At 36.2% G+C, this 18,869-nt stretch overlaps 2 protein-coding genes across 4 annotated transcripts in view; one reads left to right on the top strand and one right to left on the bottom strand.

Moving 5' to 3' along the window:
* LOC139970499 (protein transport protein Sec23A-like) overlaps positions 1 to 18,869 on the top strand; it is a 49,767-nt gene that overhangs the window by 15,882 nt on the left and 15,016 nt on the right. Inside the window, exon 12 of the mRNA XM_071976259.1 lies at positions 18,510 to 18,616. Within this exon, the coding sequence (XP_071832360.1) occupies positions 18,510 to 18,616 (107 nt within the window). The remainder of the gene's footprint in view (positions 1 to 18,509; positions 18,617 to 18,869) is intronic.
* LOC139970500 (adenosine receptor A1-like) lies at positions 703 to 16,516 on the bottom strand. Of its 3 annotated transcripts, none has more exons than XM_071976263.1 (3): positions 14,010 to 16,516; positions 2,007 to 3,015; positions 703 to 1,227 (listed from the first exon to the last, which is right to left on the bottom strand). In XM_071976263.1, exons 2-3 carry the CDS (start codon positions 2,743 to 2,745, stop codon positions 779 to 781), a joined length of 1,188 nt encoding a protein of 395 aa, XP_071832364.1. In that variant the 5' UTR covers positions 2,746 to 3,015; positions 14,010 to 16,516; the 3' UTR covers positions 703 to 778. The 3 variants fall into 3 exon arrangements, with proteins under 3 accessions (XP_071832364.1, XP_071832362.1, XP_071832363.1); XM_071976261.1 differs by having other exon boundaries at positions 13,840 to 16,516; XM_071976262.1 differs by lacking the exon at positions 14,010 to 16,516 and adding an exon at positions 7,329 to 8,675.

Genomic DNA, 18,869 nt, shown 5'->3' on the forward strand with positions numbered 1-18,869 from the left:
AGTTAGTTAGTAGGTGTACTGAGCCATGATAGCTGGATTACCTGTAATAATAATTCACTGTTAGTTTCTTTGGTTTTGCCTCAAATGTTGTCACAATTCAGTGACAGTCTCTGCATCAGAAATTTGCAAAGTTGAATTTAGTAAATATATTTAACCTAAATGGATGGTTTTGCATGTGATGATAAAGTGATGTTTACCAGCAGTTGATTTCTTTGGTGAATACTCATTTTCTATGTTGATTTATGTAGAAGACGAGAGAGTATCACAATAAGAAATACTCTACTGTTGGCTCATTCCACAGGCACTGCAAGGACCCTCCTTTAATCTTCTTCTTTTTGGGGGGTGGGGGGGGGGGTGACAGCTTGAAAAAAATGAGAGAAGGGCAAGATTCTCCTACTGTCCATTGCCCAGTTATACAAAACAAATTTCATATCATTACTTACAAAATAAATATGAAATGGGAAATCTCCCAAAAATTTGTTGCATTTTGGGCGCATTCTCCGCCTCCAGATTTACAGGTTAGGTATTGAATACGCGTTACAAGTGTTTTTATGAGTTATCAATGGTATCTATATTATTGTCAAAATTGTTTGCCAGCAATCAGAGAACTTTCTCTAAGTTTTCCGACTAAATTGTATTTCAATTTTGTTTTCATTCATAAATTTGATAACTGAAATTTCACAGTTAATTCACAGGTGGGGGGGGGGTAGGGTGGAGGTGAAGGGATGTACAAACAAAAGAAATAAAAGGACCAGATGCAACTTGTTGTGATTTTCTGCTAAATTGTTTTATTCCTAGTCACAGGTGTTGAAAGAGATTTCTGCATTTGAGAGCTAGTTGAAACAGTTATTTGTGGCTCCGAGACTTGATTTGGTAAAAGTGGTACCCGCTTAGTTTCCAAATCTTCCTGTTTTATCTGACTTTGACTCATTTGGTCCCTCTGCCTGCCAAAGTCGCCGCGTTTCAGCTCCATGTCGGAAGGTGGGCGAACTTTATTATCGTCGCAGTAACAAAATACTCTAATACTGTCACGAATGTTTTTATACTGTTTACATGCGGCGGTGCGAAACGTCCTGTTGAGAATTGAGTATAGCCATGGGTTGATGGCAGCATTCATCAATGTTAATGCGAGAGATAGCTGACACAGACTGCATTGCAAATTGTCAGGTTTGAAGAGGTCAATCACAGTAAGGATGTTCAGTGGTAACCAACAGGTCGCAAAAACACCTGTAAGAACGACACCAAAAAGAAAGGCAGGCAATTATTTTAATATAGTTAAAAATTGATTAAATATATATTTAGAATGCTGCTGCAGTGGTTGCTCTGATAAGATATCAAATATGTCTTTTTTTTTCTATCCTAATATAGGTTTTATGGTGTATATACCTTTTAGGCGATATTTTTCTACTATTTGCTTTGAATGTTTCCTGTATTTGAAATGTTTCCTGTTTAGTAATTGTTTCAATTCCTGTAAAGCGCTTCGAGCAGCGTTGCTGATCGAGTTCTCATCGTTTGGAAAGATCTCAAAACCTACAGAAGGAGTTTACTCGTCACTTTGTGTTAGAGTATTTATGACTTTTTCATCCTATTCTGGTGATCTTGTAAATAAGTCGGTAATTTAAATGACGCCCTACAAAATGTTGAGTTTCCTTGCCTCTTGAACCCAGTCACCATGACGACAGCTGTAATGAATCACCTGAACTCTTGTTACATCTAACTACAGTACATATCGTAATAATAGGCGAACCATCAAACCCTCTCCCTCCCTCTTAGCCCCTCCCCCATCCCCCCCTTCATCAGAGAAGCGCTAAATTTAAAGGGCAAAAACTTGACAAACTCCTAGTGCAACCTGATATTGTCTCATCATAAAATACTCTTTTTTTTTTTTTTTTAATGGGAAACCCATTTTATCAATCAGATGGGGCAGTTAAAGGAAAAATGAAAGTAATTCTAGCGATTGATGGATCGTAGAGACTGTTTTATCGTGAGACTGGGTTTTGACTTACCGGCGAGTAGCGCTAGAATCTTGACAGCTCTGTAATCTTTATGCTTGGGGGCAACATATCTACAGTTGTCTTCGTTGCATTCTATGACTTTCCGCTGCGCTTGAGTGAAGGCTGTCCGTCCGATGGATATGTACATGCAGCATAGGATGACGAACGGCAGACATATACCGATGCCGATGAAAGCCAGGGTGGCGGCCACTCCCAGCATGGGAAGACACATACGGAACTGTCTGTGGAAGCTATAGCCTGGTAGTAACAGTGCGCTGCTCCAACACAACGCGCAGATCCAAAGTGAACAGACGGCGACGATCGCTCGGTGTTTCGTGACCCGCTGGTGGTAATGGAGCGGTTGATTCACCGCAAAGTATCGCTCTATGCTGAGTAGAGCCAACGTCCATACGGAGGCCTCGGCTAACACGGTGTACGTGAAGCCTATTAGAGTACACAACCAGTGCTGACGCATGCCCCCGTTGGATGGCTGTATGCTAATCACCATCGGTACGAGAAGCGCGGCCGATAGGAAGTCGCTACTCGCCAGGTTCAACAACAGGCACCAGGTGATGGTATGAAGTTTGCTGGTCCGTATAATCACTGCTATCACCATGAGGTTTCCTAAGAAAGCAGCCATGGCAGTTAATGCTAAAACAGTGCACATGATGACATAGGTGTAGCTGGTAGAGATCACCTCAGGTTCCTCGGAAGTCACTGGGCTTACAGTAGCCATTCCAAAACAGGACATCAATTCCCAGTCAAGCCAATATTGAAATTTTGTCTCCCATTTTCATTCGCTAGACAAAAACCCTTTCTCTAGAAAAGTAGTTTGTCAACAATGACCCAAACTGTTGATGTTGACTGTTGAATGCTGGTAGAATATATTTGTATCATCTTGAGGGAGTCTCATCTAACTTTCTGGAAAACGATTAAATACTGTTGGTTCCAATCACATCACCTTCAGAGACAGACTGGAGATTTTCAGCATAGCTTCAAATTAGCAGATAACAGGAAAGCTCTGAAATAAAGCAAAACCATTTGTCAGAAACTTGCAGGCAACTTTAAGCATTGGCACACATTGTACCCCCTTCATATCTTGGTTGACATTTGCAACACCAAAAAGAGATTCCATTTGTTCTTCAGTGTTCTCTTAGGTGGTACAGTTGTCAATATCAATTGAGTCTTTAACTGTTGGAGGAAACATGACCCCTATCTTAATTGTAGAACAACAGGAAGATGTCCCGGTTTACTACTGTTTGTAATACAAATCTGCAGAGTGTATTCATTAATGGGAATCTACACACTACTATGGTATACCGTAGTGGCCTGAAACAAGACCAGATATATTTAAAAATGAACCAAATATTTAATACAACGGGGGAAAGAGCAAAAAAAAACTAACGCTCTAGAAAACATTTAGATAATTGAAGTTGCAAAATGAATTGACATGATGTTTATAACTTTTTGACAACCTTGTTAACAATGTTGTGTTTTGTAATATTTACAAACTTAAGCAAGTCTGATGAATTTCAACACCATTGATGGATGTCTTAGCTTCTTGTGTGTTACAATACAACACCTTTAACGGTGGTTTTTTTTATAAGGTGCAGCTGCACTCGTAACCCTCTTTGGCTTTTTGGTTAAGTTTTTTGTTCCATTTATTTCTTCTTCTAGTTTTGTCAAAAGCCACATGTTCATTCATATGATAATTATGCATGTGCCATATTTCGCTGCCGGGAGAAAATCTTTCAGCGTTTTGTATTAGGTGTCATAGCCTGTGGACTGATCACGCAACTCTGCTGTATCGCATCCGTTTGCATCACTCGCGCTCCACTAGATCCCTAATATCACAGGCCATCAGGGAACAGTGGACAGAACCGGGAACCTTCTGTGAAAGGTTAAGCTCTCTTCGCATAATTTTACAGTCGATGAAGTTTGACAAGATGAATGGAAAATATTAAATCGCCACTTTTCCTGTTAGACGTTTCTCGTGTCGGTTCGTTTGTAATATGGCATAAATTTTCAGGAATGGTAATATTTTGACAAGTTTGGTCATATATGGTTGCTGTTGCTTCATCTTGTAGGCTTATAATACAAATTTGTTGTTGGCTGATGGATCTTTAATGTATTCAATTTGTAAAGCAAATTCATACCATCACGAATTGAACTGAAAAGTGACAAAGAAGCTCTTAGAGAATCAACTTTTCTAGAAATAATGCTCCAATGATCCTCGTCTAAAAAAAACTGGGGTACTTGAACTCGTAAAATTTCAGGAAGGGAATGGAGTTAAAGCAACATTTTTATGTCTGGTCAAACTAAAAACTTGTGACAGTTTTGGAGTCTGGGACCGACCTTCCCGAAATATAAAACAACTTGAAATTGGTGGTCTTCCCTGTACATCAAACAATTCTCAAGGCTAAAATACAGTAATTAAAATACATGCTCAGAAATCAGATAGACTGTCAGACTGTGTTTTTCCGTATAAATAAATAAATTATACTGTTGACACTGAAGGCACCAGTCCAGTACTATAGAAGTTTTTGCAAAATATATTTATATCTACCTACCCACCTACTAACTTGCACTTCTAATGCATGTATGTGGATATATGCAATTTCAGTAATATCTTCATCAAGTTGTTTGGAGCCATTGACTTTTCGATTCATCATTCTAAAGTGTCTCGGGTTATCATAGTGGTACAAAGAAACGTCTCATATTTATATTAACCAATGTTGTTCTTCTCTTCCCTGAAGCTATTTCTGGATAGTTTGTAAGGCGAACCCCTTTTAATCAAAAGGCTAGTTTACCCTCTGACTCAGTCAAGATTTGACATGAAAAGCAGTTCTCAGTCATGAAATGCTATACAGTTAATGTTAATCCATTGATCAGTCGGTAGGGTCATTGACCATTATCTTACACCACCCTCCATTCCGAGAACTCTCGGATGGATCCGATCAGTCAACTGCAGACGAGCGGTTCGAATGGTTTGATACATATATAGATATATATGTAACAGTACATATATATAGCCTGTTGTGCCAACTGATACAGTGATGAACAATGGGTTCAGATTCTATTGGTGTATTTGATCCTCTTGTTGTGAAAGTTGTTTATAAGTCAGTTTTGGAAGCTGGAGTATTTTAAACAAACACAACTTATGTAAGGGTATTTGAGTTCAAGGGATAGTACATCTATATTTTAATACCACATTTATGTTTGTTGGGGAAAGTACAGTACCACGTAACTTAACTTTAAATAGTTTATGATTTCTTTGGTTGGTCTTACACTCTTTTATTCCTTGTCAGGAAATCTTTTTTTTTTTCTGGTATGACCTGTATATCACAAATCCCCCTAACTTTTTTACATTTTTATTGAAAAATTAAACAAACTAAATGTCATTTTCCTAGAAATGGCATTTTGCAATCAGAAATGGTGGAATTCCTGATAACTGTACCCTCAGGAGACCAACATTTCATTTCATTACATAATTGGCTTTTCCACAACGAGATATATACACTTGCATCATAATTGATTCAAGATTTAGCACAACATAGTTGTGAAGGTTCCTTAGAAATCTTGGGGTATAACAAAATATGGACAGTCCCTTGTGCAGGCAAAGAAGAAAGAAAAATTTAAAAAAAACAAACATTTTTGATCAAATATGACGATACCAGGAGAGAATCTTTTCATTTGTTTGCTTGAACTTCTGTAAAAGCATCTCTGTGTTTAATTATTATTAGTTTGGAGTATATTTTTTTTTTTTTTTAGGAAGTACACCAAGAGTATGATCAATGGATTATAGTTGATGATTCTGAAGACTTTGTCAAACATTTACAAGTTTTTCTTCATTCATTTATCAATGATTTGGTTATTAAGTTTTCCCTTTCTGTGAACATTTTCACTTTTTTTACATTTTAGTATTATCCACAGAAGATATTTGGTGGGATATTTGCCCCCACCCCCCCCCTCCCTATCACTTTGTTATGGAATAATCATGTTAATGTACTTCTACATACACTCTCTCATAGCTGGATCATAGAACTTATCTATCTCAATTGTCTGTAAAAACACAATGTCATGCATATTAAAATTGTATTAAGGTTGGATGACATTGTTGCCATGGATTTTGTTGACATGTCTTAAGAACTGTTTCCGAGGTACTTTGCTAGTTGCTCTGTCACTTTCAAAGCACTAATGGAGTCTTAATTAGATGTTACAAATACTAAATCAACAGACTGGTGAGATAAGAGACTGCTAAAAGAGCTCTATATTGACATAAACAGAAGAAGGTTTTGTAGAGCTGTTAATTAAGAAGAAAACATGTATGCAATTCAAAAAAATTACTAGCGTGGATATGACACAGTAATAATGTAATAGATGTTTACAGGACAGGAGAGCTTCCCTGTACAGAATACAAACTCTTTTACAGTATGGACAATATTAAGTAGCATACAAGCTGATTGCTTGAATGGCAGAACACTTCAAAATTATAGTATTCTTGACCTATATAAATGTAATAATATGTAAGTATATATATGTAATGAATTTGATGCCAAACCAAGTTCTACTCATCAGATACTGTATAATTTAAGAGTACCAAATGAAGAAAATTGATTTTAAACATTAATGGTTTGCTTTGGAATGGAATTAACATTGATATGCAACAGTTTCTGCATGACCAAAAAAAAAAAAAAAAAAAAAAAACCTTATATAGAATATTTTGAATAGAAAATCACTTAACTTCAGAATTTGCGATTCCTTTAATTACTTGCTAATTATTGTTCATTGCAACATCTCGGAAGGTTGCCTTAGCTTGGTCCACAGCAATCTTAACTATGTTGAGCAATACTTTGAAAGTTTGGTGAAAATTATCTGAAGTGTACACTACAGCAACTAAGCTCAAAAAGGCGTTTCAATTTGAAGTAGCCAAGGGTACCGTACTGCTGGACCCACATATTTATTAAGAGAGCAAAAAATGACCAAATTTGGTACTCAGATTTAAAGATATAAAGAGCAGATGTAGTAGTACACAAAATTTTGGTAATTATCATTATGTTATGAGCCTCTAAAAAATGTAAAAGTTTGAACCTAACTTGCTCAGTCCCTAGCTGAGTGTCTGTTGTTTTCGTATGTTTAGGAAGGTTTGTATATGCAAACTCTCTGCAAATTCACAGATACCAAACAGGGGGAAAATGTGCATTTGTATAGTTAACAAGCATAAATGCACATTTTTTTCCCTCATTTAGTTCTTGGTCGCTTTCCAGCCTGGATATGAAAATGTAACCAATATGGATTTCCTCTCTTTCTTAGTTTTAGAATATATGTACTCACAATTGTGTCCGTTTCTTTCCAAAATCACACCACAGCACACCAGAAACACCCCTGGAACTAGGGTGCTATTTCAGTACCCTCTGGAGCCTTCTTTTCTTAAATGTGAAACACCTTTTACCAATTTTACTTTATATGCCAAACATGGATCATGAATTTAATTTCTTTGAAGTGACTGTGCAAAAAATTATGAATTTTTTGGGATCAGGCACCACCAGGGTCTATCTCACACGAGGTCTCTAAAAGTTGCGGATGTCGTTTATGCCAATTATGGTCACCCAGGAAGTGACATTGACGTTACTGTACATCCATATCATTGCTTAATATGGGTGTCTATTGCTGTAGAAAGGGTCACTTTACAGTCACTGCCAATTGATACATGAAAGAGTGAAAGAATATCAAATATTATCATGACTTGTACTTTTTCACTTATAGAGCAGCCCTGCACCATCTATCCCATGTTCATGATTAATCACCACATGTTCGTGTGGAAACCGAGTTTTAACAAGATATGTGTACATATTATTCCCTCTTCTAAAATTTATAATCTTTATTAATTTCTCTGATGTCACAGTGAATGTCTTTACAAATTTATCATAAAAAATTAAAACAACATGTAAAAAAAATTTGCCGGAGGGGTTTTAATTATAAATTTATAAGTAATCAGATTAAATGAGACTTTCAGTCGTTCGAAAAATATATCATCAAAACCCAGATCCATTTATGGTGGCAATCTGAAAAAGTATCCTCTGGAAATATCCTGTTAAGAGTGTTTTCTTTGACCACCCTTAACATAGATCATGGAGTCTCTTGATTAATCAGCTGAGGCTCGAATCAATCTCCAGGGAGTCTAAAGTGAGTTCAAATTACTAAGAAAATATTTAAAGCTTCATATTTAAAAACCAAATCTGGAAACAAGTATGCATTGGTCTCTCATCGTTATCTCAAGCCTAGTAAGGTTTTTTACCTTTTTTTTTTTTTTTTGGCTAGATTAGGTACAAATTCTTTGGTTTGCAAGAAGAAAATCACAAGATCTGGCATTTTACAGACATTAATGTATTTGTATGGAAGTAAATGCTGATGTTAGGTTATGTTAAGCCGGGTACAGGCTTTTCCAGTAAAACTCTGCAGAATGAATGGAAAGCCACTGGATTTGGGAATAAAGTAAAGAATAAATAAATCATACAAGCACAAAGGGAAGTACACATGGTGGGTAGATCCTGATTAATTTCCCATTGTCTTAACAAGGGGACGTGAACTGTATGGAAGTAGCGCAAATCGGTTCATACACATTTACATTGTGTATGGAACAATGTGGTTTAATGTCCTGCTTAGATGTGAATGCTCTTCAGCCATTCATCTTGACCTCAGGTTTGCACTTGCCTTCATATTAAGGATCTAGGGTTTATCTCTCTAATTCCCATCCCCCCATGCACCTCCCCTCCCCCTCCATTGCCTGTTCCCCAAGCCACGCTCTTCCCCTCTTCTCCACTCATTTTCACCACCCTCCCCCCTCCCCTTCTCCCCAAATCAGCAAGTTGCTTTGAAGAACCAGCAACATAAGTTTGCTGCAGTTTAAATGCTTCATCATTATCATCGTGGATGACATGATGGGTAGATGCGAGTCATTCTTTGCAGTGATATTTAGCAACTCGCATTGGGATTTCCAAAGGACTTGTTGTCCGATGGTTTAAACCTCATAAAAGTAATAAGTTTCTGCATGGTCAACTACTGGATTTTAACTTTCTTCAAAATATCCTCTCTCATGTTGAGTATTGCAATAATCTGGTAGTTGCTCCGTATAGACCTAAATTAGTTTCTTCTGTCCTTGGCAATTTGGCCTAAGGGCAATTCTACATTTAATAATCAGAGATTCCTTCGATTTGGTCCCACTTGGACTTGGTAGAATGCACACAAGTGAGGCGATTGATAATCAGTGAAATAAAGCCCAAAATGAGTTTTCTCTTTTCTTTTTTTGGTTCCTTGCTTTAGCAAAAGGAACCTATGCAGTCAGGTTGGCGTGTGTGTGTGTGTATGTATGTATGTGTGTGTGTGTGTGTGTGTGTGTGTCTGTGACACTTGCTTGGGTACGCTCTATCTCAATAAGGGAATGTTGGATTGAGGCCAAACTTGGACTATAGATCCGCCATATGGAGAAGGTGTGCCCTATTGTTTTTGGTGCCCACAAAGGTCACCAAAGGTCAGTTATGGTCCAAAAACCGAAAATATTAAAACTGCAATAACTCCCAGTGCCAATGTGCGACAAGATTGATATTTTGGGACAAGTTGTGAACTGGTTAGGGGAGCATTTTCAAACTTAACGGTCATGTGATCCGAGGTCACCAAAGGTCAATTAATGATAAAAAACTAGTATTTTTGCAATAACTTGAGAACGAAATGTCTGTTAGGGTTGGGAGTTGCCTCAATGTAATCCAATTGTCGACCCGCATCTGGGTGACCCTTGACCTCAATTTGACCTCTGGTGACCTTTTCATGTTTTTGGGATTTTTACAGTTTTGATGCTATTTTCAGATGTCAAAGGTACCTTCTGATCATAAATGTCAATAGTTTGACCCCGTGTGACCTTTATGTGCGAAGTTATATGGGGTCAAAGTTTTTCGGTCGGAGTTAGGATGGTTGTACAGACTTTTCGTTTTGTTTTTTGGAATCAGGAGATTAAACTACATCTGAAACCAAGGTCAAAAGGTCAAAGGTCACATTAGAAAAAATGTGCTTATTTTGGGAGGAAACGAGCAAAAAAGAAAATGTTTGGTTTTGATGCTAGATTTGGATATCAAAGGTACCTTCCGATCAAAAATGTCAATTGGTTGACACCCGTGTGACCTTCGTGAGCGAAGTTATACGAGGTCAAAGTTAATTTTCAGACATTTAATGCAACAACTCCCAGTTCCGAGATGTGACATGGTTGATATTTTTGGACAAGTTGCAAATGGTATAGGGGAATATTTTCAAACTTAACGGTCATGTGATCCGAGGTCACCAAAGGTCAATTAATGTAAAAAAACTAGTATTTTGGGGGTAGAAAATGGGCACAGAAAAAAATGTTTGATTTTTTATAGTTTGATGCTCTAATTTAGGTCTCATCAATCAAAAATGTCAATAAGTTGACCCAAGGTGACCTTTGTATGTTAAGTTATATGAGGTCAAAGTTAATTTTCAGACATTTAGTGTAATAACTCCCAGTGCCAAGGTGTTACACAGTTGATATTTTGAGACAAGTTGCAAATGGTATAGGGGAATATTTTCAAACTTAACGGTCATGTGATCTGAGGTCACCAAAGGTCAATTAATGATAAAAAACTAGTATTTTTTGCGATAACGTGAGAACAAATTGTCCGTTAGGGTTGGGAGTTGCTTCAATGTAATCCAATTGTCGACCCGCATCTGGGTGACCCTTGACCTCAATTTGACCTCTGGTGACCTTTTTAGTGTTTTGTGGATTTTTACAGTTTCGATGCTATTTTCAGATGTTAAAGGTAACTTCTGATCATAAATGTCAATGGGTTGACCCCCGTGTGACCTTCGTGTGCGAAGTTATATGAGGTCAAAGTTAATTTTCAGACATTTAATGCAATAACTCCCAGTTCCAAGGTGTGACAAGGTTGATATTTTTGGAGTAGTTGCAAATGGTATAGGGGAATATTTTCAAACTTAACGGTCATGTGATACAAGGTCATCAAAGGTCAATGAATGATAAAAAACTAGTATTTTTGCGATAACTTGAGAACAAATTGTCCGTTAGAGTTGGGAGTTGCTTCAATTCAATCCAATTGTCGACCCGCATCTGGGTGACCCTTGACCTCAATTTGACCTCTGGTGACCTTTTTAGTGTTTTGATGATTTTTACAGTTTCGATGCTATTTTCAGATGTTAAAGGTACCTTCTGATCATAAATGTCAATGGGTTGACCCCCATTTGACCTTCGTGTTATTTGTTATTAAGTTATTTGAGGTCAAAGTTAATTTTCACACATTTAATGCAATAACTCCCAGTGCCAAGGTGTGACAAGGTTGATTTTTTTGGACAAGTTGCAAATGGTATAGGGGAATATTTTCAAACTTAACGGTCATGTGATCCAAGGTCACCAAAGGTCAGCTAATGTTAAAAAAGTAGTATTATGGGGGGAGAAAATGGGCAAAGAAAAAATGTTTGAATTTTTACAGTCATGCTCTATTTAGGTCTCACCAATCAAAAATGTCAATTGGTTGACCTCCGGGTGACCTTTGTGTGTGAAGTTACATACAAGTTCAAAAGTTAATTTTTTGACATTTAATGCAATTAAATCTCAATGCCAAGGTGTGACATGGTTGATATTTTGGGACAAGTTGTGAATGGGGTGGTGGAACATTTTGAAACTTAAAGGTCATGTCATCTGAGGTCACCATTGTTATCATATCTGTTGACACGCTTGTAGGTCTCTTATATTTCTTACATTTTCGACGCCATATTTAGATCTGAAAAGTGCCTTTTGATAAAAAATCTGATCACATTTTGTGATCACAAAAGTGTTGGCTATAGTGTTGGTTACTTTATGGGAACATGTAGGACCACAATTACTTGGACTATTTCAGCCCAATCTTGCTTGCTAATATTATGTGTATTGTCATATACCCCAAGCAAGGAACCACAGTGCCCTTGGGCTCTTGTTTAATAAAAGTAGTGGTGAGACTCCAAACGGTCATTAAAATCCTTCGTCTTCTTTTCAAATTGGTCTGTGCAAGCAAATTTGTAGATCGATTTGAAGATATTTACTGGAATGTTTGTTAAAGGCTTTTAAGCTTGAAGATGCAGTCTTTTATCCTCTTCTAGTTCTCCCCTCTTCCTGTTTTTCTCTTCATTTTTTTTGGTCCGTTTCAAAACTCTCTGAAGTAGAAACTGGTATGTGTCAAGTTATTTCTCGCTTCAGAAAACCCTTCTCATTATTAAAAGCAATTAACAACGATACCGAGCTTCGTTTCTAGGTGGGTAGGTCAAGAGGTCGGAGGGAGTGACTAAACTGTAAACAAGGAATGCCGTAATCGACCATTAAACTCTGAGGGACTGATTTCGGACCCAGGATACTATATAAAGTTAGCAGGGATTGGCCCAATAATGGACAGACAGCATTTGAATCCATCAGAGATTACTTCCAATTGGTTACGTAATTTAGATGAATGTTTGATGAGTCAACAGTTATAATTCTAGATTTGCTTAGAATTGGAGGGGCAGAAAATGTCAATCCTTCTCTGAACAGTTTTGAAGTTACTGTAGTTTACAAAGTGAGCTAAACAGGTAATGCTTTGTCATGAGTAATACACTTGAGTGGAATAGGGTCAAACTTTAGATTGTGGAAATGAGAATATTAAAGATGGGTTTGAAATCCTACAGGTAAAAGGAGAAAGCAGAATTGTGTTTGTCTCTTTCCTTTTCTGAGTGCCTACCAAGCACCCCACATACAGCTCTCTCCCCCCTCCCCTGCCCCTTCCTCAGGTATTTTGTTACTATACTACAAATAGTATGTTATAACCACACATTAAATTCTCTCCTCTGGAAACAGAATTAAATTCATTGCACATTATTTTGAGTCCCACTCTTTGGTATGAGATGAGTAGAAAAATTTAGAAAATATATCAGGGGGAACCCAAATTTGTCGCTATACAGTATATCAAGTTAACTAAAAGTATTATTAAACGAATTAACTACTTCTATACATTTTTCCTTTTGTTTGCATTAATCTCTTTTTCTTTCTTTGTTCTGTCACCTTAGACATTTTTTTGATCTTTTGGTCATCAAATTCCATTGATTTGACACAAAGATACCAAGTTTAACTAATATTAAGATTCTGTCTAGATTTTTGGCACATTTTGAACATGGGAGTAATCAGTTATTTTATTTGCCTTCCAGAAAGACAGACTTTCATTATATCCTAATCACATACAAAAATCAAATCAGAACTCGTCTAGACTGTCCTGCACTATTTTCATTCATGATTTAAAGCAAATCACGATAACCAAGCTACTTGTTCTGCATTCTTGTTTGGATTTTAGTATAAAATAGTAAGGAAACTTTTAAAAATATCAAACTGTTTAAAGCAATCTGAGCCTAACCAAAAAGTTTTGTGCTGTATTAAAAAGGCTCACTTGTCTTGATCAAACTGTGTAGGAAAAGGTTTGATTGAAGCGCTTGAAATTTAATCAAAAGGTATCATGCCATGCTACCTAGATAGTCTTTATTACACATTGCAGTTCAACATACAGTACAGACAAATAGCTAAAATGGTGCCCAATATTGCTTTTCCAGCTTCACTGGTACTTGAAAAGAATTTTAAACACATCTAAAATCTCTTTTGTTTATTCCTTCATTTTTAAATTTTTTTTTAATGCAATTGAGTTTCAGCATGGAGCTATTACCAAAGCTCCATGGTTTCAGTAACTACTTTGTCCTCTTATTAACACAATGTGATCATTATGCTCAAGCTCTTTAGCAAACACCAGATGACATTCCAAATTCTCACCTGTTCTGAAGGCCAATCCATACCATTCACAGGTACATTATGATGTCATCGCTCATTGTGATTTTAAACTCCACAAGAAAAAAAAACAATTTAATGATGAAAAATGATCCTTGTAACCAAGATTGTCGGAAATGTGATAATTCCTACGCTGCAACGAAAAGCCAACTCACCTATAGATTTCCCAAAGATAAAATTGTGCCAACTTTTTCACAGCACAGTTATAATCCCAAATTAATGCTGCTCAGTTTCAAACTGTACGTGTTCAGAGGAAGTCTGCTTGTGATTGGGAGAGCTGCTATTTGTAGTCCCGGCTGTGTCTACCACGTTGCTTCATGTGTGCTTGGGACTAGAGTCTATAAATAACAGCATTGAGTTGTACTATTACTCAATGTGTTTGGAAGTGGACTTTATTTTTGGTACATGAATATTCAGTGATATGAATACACACACTACTCAGTAAAATAATTCACAGAATTGAGATGTATCGTTGTTACTCAGGGTGTTTGAACTGGGCTTTATTTTGGGTATATGAATATTCAGTGAAATGAATATACACACTACTCAGTAAAATAATTCACAGAATTGAGATGTATTGTTGTTACTCAGGTTGTTTGAACTGGGCTTTATTTTTGGTATTTGAATATTCAGTGAAATGAATATACAGTACTACTCATTAAAATAATTGACAGAATTGAGATGTATTGTTTATACTCATTGTGTTTTTAAACTGGGCTTGATTTTGAAACTGAATTAGTCAGAGGGAATGAAAAGTGACATACACCGTTCATTAAATGGAATTCAGTTTAAAATTATGTAGACTTGTTATCTTTTATATTTAGCGACTTATGGCCAGGGACGAAAAATACGTATTTGTTAAATTGCCTCAAGTGAAATTTACTTTTTTTAGAACCTCGTCTTATCATGTATATCTACAGTACAGTACTGTGATATATATATACAAACTGAATTGAAAATTGAACCAGACTTTTCAACATAAAGTGGAAGTCACTATATTATATCAATTGTGATACAGTTTGGTTTGACAAAAAGAAAGTATTGGAGATCCCGACAGCAGTCATAAAGGGGTATATATAGTATGTGTTAGTATGTCAGGATATATCAGTAAATTATGGAAATTAATAGTACCAGACAGGTATGCAGGTATAATTGTGGATTTTAAAACTATAAAGTAAAGTAAAACTGTTAGCAAACTGCTTATCCACTAGAGAGCCTTTGTAAGAGAATGTGTAAAAGTAAGTTGGTCTGACGTTTCGATCCTAGCAGGATCTTCTTCAAAGGCTAAATGACAAGATTTTAAAACTAGTGTAACTTTTGTTTCAATACCAACTTGTATTTAGCTGAATACAAAATGATTTCACCTCATGATCTGCCCAGTTATCATCATTGTTGACTCAAACAGGAGTGTACATACTATACAACATAAATGCTATATTTAGCAACTTTGTAGTGGCAACCCGTAGGACATCTGCTCCCGTGCCACTATAACGGGTAATTAGACATTTCCTCATTCTCAACATTTTCCTAAATGTTTCCAGACTCCGGGGGTGGTATTTAATAATCCATCACCGGTGAACTTTAAATTAGTGTTGTATTACATATTACTGTCACTATTAGAGAGCATTTCACTCGGAAATCTTCCTTCATGAATAAAAAATATCTTAATGTTACCATGGTAACAATTTAATATTTACTGTGTACCATATACTGTGAACATGAACTCATTTCTTTCAAACTTTCATACAAAAAATTATTTCACTAATATTGGAAATTTTTTTAATTTTTTTTTTAAATTATTTGGACCAATGTTGGATACCTATTTAATATATGTATCACAGTTGATCATACTCCAATTGCTACTAAACCAATAATTAACTTTGCTCTTCTCTAACGTATTTGCAAACTCCATTTGCACTTTCCATCCACCTACTATTATCCTGCATGACAGGAAATGTTTAAGCTCCACCCCCTTCATTTCTACTTCCGGGGCACCGCCCACTTTCTCCGTCTTTGCAATACACCAGGTGTACTGTACCATTCAGAAGTAAGGCTGTGTCATGTTTAGCAGGATTTCTGTCCAAAAAGACTTAAGTATTTTAAATCATCTATATTTATATCCAACTCATTAATGGATTGTTGATTGCCATTCATTTTAAGGAAAACTTGTTTGATTTATCAAGTGAATGCTTTTGCTCTAATATATAATTTCTTACAGTTGTTCTGATTTGCTCACAGTATTTTTGCAGCATTCATAATCACTGCCTCCCTCAAGAGATCTAAGTTTGCTTAAAAGTTATTTCCTGATTCCTTGTAACCCATTCATGATTTAAAGTTGACATTTCATTTGGCAATAAAGGAAGCAAATATGTTTTAAATGAAGTATTTACACATTGAGCAAACATTTTTGTTATGTGCACTAACCCAAATACAGAAGGCCATAACGACCTAGTAACAGAGGTACCAAATTGTGTTGAGTCATTGCTTCCATAACTTGTAGAGTGTATTCAATTTTGCATAAAAGTGGTCAGATCAGAGAATATGATATAGACTTCTCACAAAGTACAGATGATTTGTATGTTGTAACATGTTGCTCCTACAACAACATATTTTGTTGCCCAACCATCCCCCCCCCCATCCCCTACCTATATACCTCCTTCATCCTCCCCCTTCAAAAATAAGCAAAACCTAACTATAATTGTTATAAGTTTGTTTGTATATTTTTCGTCTGGTTCTATCAACCTCTAAATTTATTTTTGGTCAACCGTTGGTGGCGATCTGAATTAGACAATTCAAGATTCTGCAAGAAAAAATAGTTGGGAGAAGAGGTGTATTGAAAATAAGTATGTAATCATAGGTGACCAGTTTTAGATATTTTATAGCAGAATTGAAATGATACTGATCAAAAAGTTAAGGGGGGGGGGGGATTTGAGAAAATACAAGGAAAATTCAACCAGTGGAAGTGCCAGGGTTTCAGAAGCCCTGGTTGAAGAGCAAGGGTTGGGCCCCTCAAACTTCATCTCAACATCCCCTTGACACAAAGCCGAAAATGTAAAACCACAGAAATCTGACTAGCTATATCAATTGACTGGCAGTTTTGATCCAATTGCTGAAAATATCAGAAGCAACCTTGAGGGACATTGGGGTCCCTAGTTCAGTGAACCTTCTTTGCCTATGAGTTCAACTTCAGTAATATCAATACTGTGTTCTCTCCAGGTTATGATACATAGCTTGGGCTGAGACCATTTGATATTCTTAGTTTTTTTCTGATTTTGGTTCCTACACTGCATAATTCATTTGACAAAGACATTTTTACTCAAATTTAACAACTTAGAGACAATTGAGGTATAAATATTAATTAATAATTATTGTTTGGTACTGTGTAAAGGGTTCTTGCAGTTATTGCACAGTTGAAAGCCAAGTTTTGACTATCAGGAAGGGTAAATAGTCTCTTTTTGAAATTAATTTAATATCATCTTGAACTTCCTTTGAAAGGGACCAGACTTGAAAAGTTATCTTACTTCTGGTCCCACTGCCTCTTTGCTATACCTATGTATTAAGAAATGTTCTTCATTGTGATTTAATGGCAGAAATAAATGAAACGACAACTATGCTTCATATTTCATATTGAGACTAGTTTCGTTCCTTTTAGTATTAAGCTGCACCTAAATGTTTGCTCTGGTGTAGTACTAGGCTAGTATTTGTAAAACCTGAATTACCCTTAAAATAAACTTTTTAGAACTAAAACACACAAAAAAATGGTTAGCCATGGTGAAGTTTAACTTTTCGTATTACTGTAACTTTCATAGCATTCTGAGTGAGGTCTATACTACCATACAATTGATACAAATTTATCTTTCAAAATTTCTAAAAGACTTGTTGATGTAAAACCATCATGAAAATTGTGTTTTGGCAAAATTTAAGCATTTCTTTTTTTGCAGTCTAAAGTATGAGGGAGAGAGAGATAAGCTTTAAGGTATACAATTGATTTTGCATATTAAAAGTGCATTATAACCGATAATCTAATTTACAGCGGACGGAATGAAATATTTAGGTCAGCTAAATAGTGTCCACTTTTACGTAAAATCAATTTAACTCCCTTTTCTTCACTTTTTTTTCCTTGTTTTGAGATTCACACAGATTAGTCCAATGTTAGACCTAAAAGGATTTTTTCACAGGATTTTAAAATTGAAAGTGTGTTTGTGAGTTTGTTAGATTTAGAATCAATTGGTAGAAAGTGGAAAATGTTGTTTACAATTAGTGACTCTGCGATGAATTTGATTTGATCTGCAAATTCTTCACCGCTGGAACAATTTGTATTGTTAACATTCAACTAAATGTCAAAAGCAAATTGAAAACTTCCCAAATTTTATCAAGCGCTACTTCATCATATGAACTGAACATTTACTAGTCACAGAAAGACCTATATAGATACCGTTATGGGGATTAAATATCGGACAGCATCGCAAAACTGAAGTCGGTAAAATGCTATAAATAGCTTTCACTTTCCACAGTTAATACTTGCTAAAATCTGATCTGATCAGAACTCATTACAATTAATTAATTTTAAATTTTGTGATCAGTTGAAAATGATTTCTTTTTATCCTCTTTTAATAGTAATTACAAATTTGTGTTTCATTTTTTGTTCATTTCAGCATAATGCCCCAATACCACAAGGTGGGCGTGGTAGCATCCAGTTTGTGACACAGTACCAACATTCCAGCGGGCAGCGCAGGGTCCGTGTGACCACACTTGCCAGAAAGTAAGGGAAAAAAGAAAACTTCTCTCAACCTCTGCTACCTGCAAACATGTTCATAGTTTATTGGGAACAGTCACAGTGAGATATGGAAGGTGTTCTATTTGTAAGAGGGGGTAATATGAATGGGTCTACCTCACTCCTCTCAATACCTGTCTCTCCTTCTTGTACTGACACTCTTCCACAAATCTAGTTCCACAGATTGGTATCTCTGTACAATACTCCCCTTCCCCACTCCTCCCCCCATCCCCCACCATTT

The sequence above is a fragment of the Apostichopus japonicus genome, chromosome 8 (genome assembly GCF_037975245.1).
Source record: "Apostichopus japonicus isolate 1M-3 chromosome 8, ASM3797524v1, whole genome shotgun sequence".
NCBI lineage: Eukaryota > Metazoa > Echinodermata > Holothuroidea > Aspidochirotida > Stichopodidae > Apostichopus > Apostichopus japonicus.

Excerpts from the sequence above, each read along its gene's own strand:
- LOC139970500 (XM_071976263.1), bottom strand. The coding sequence starts at position 2,745 with ATGTCCTGTTTTGGAATGGCTACTGTAAGCCCAGTGACTTCCGAGGAA. Across the intron at positions 1,228-2,006 it reads GATTCTAGCGCTACTCGCCG|GTGTTTTTGCGACCTGTTGG; the intron begins GTAAGTCAAAAC and ends TCGTTCTTACAG.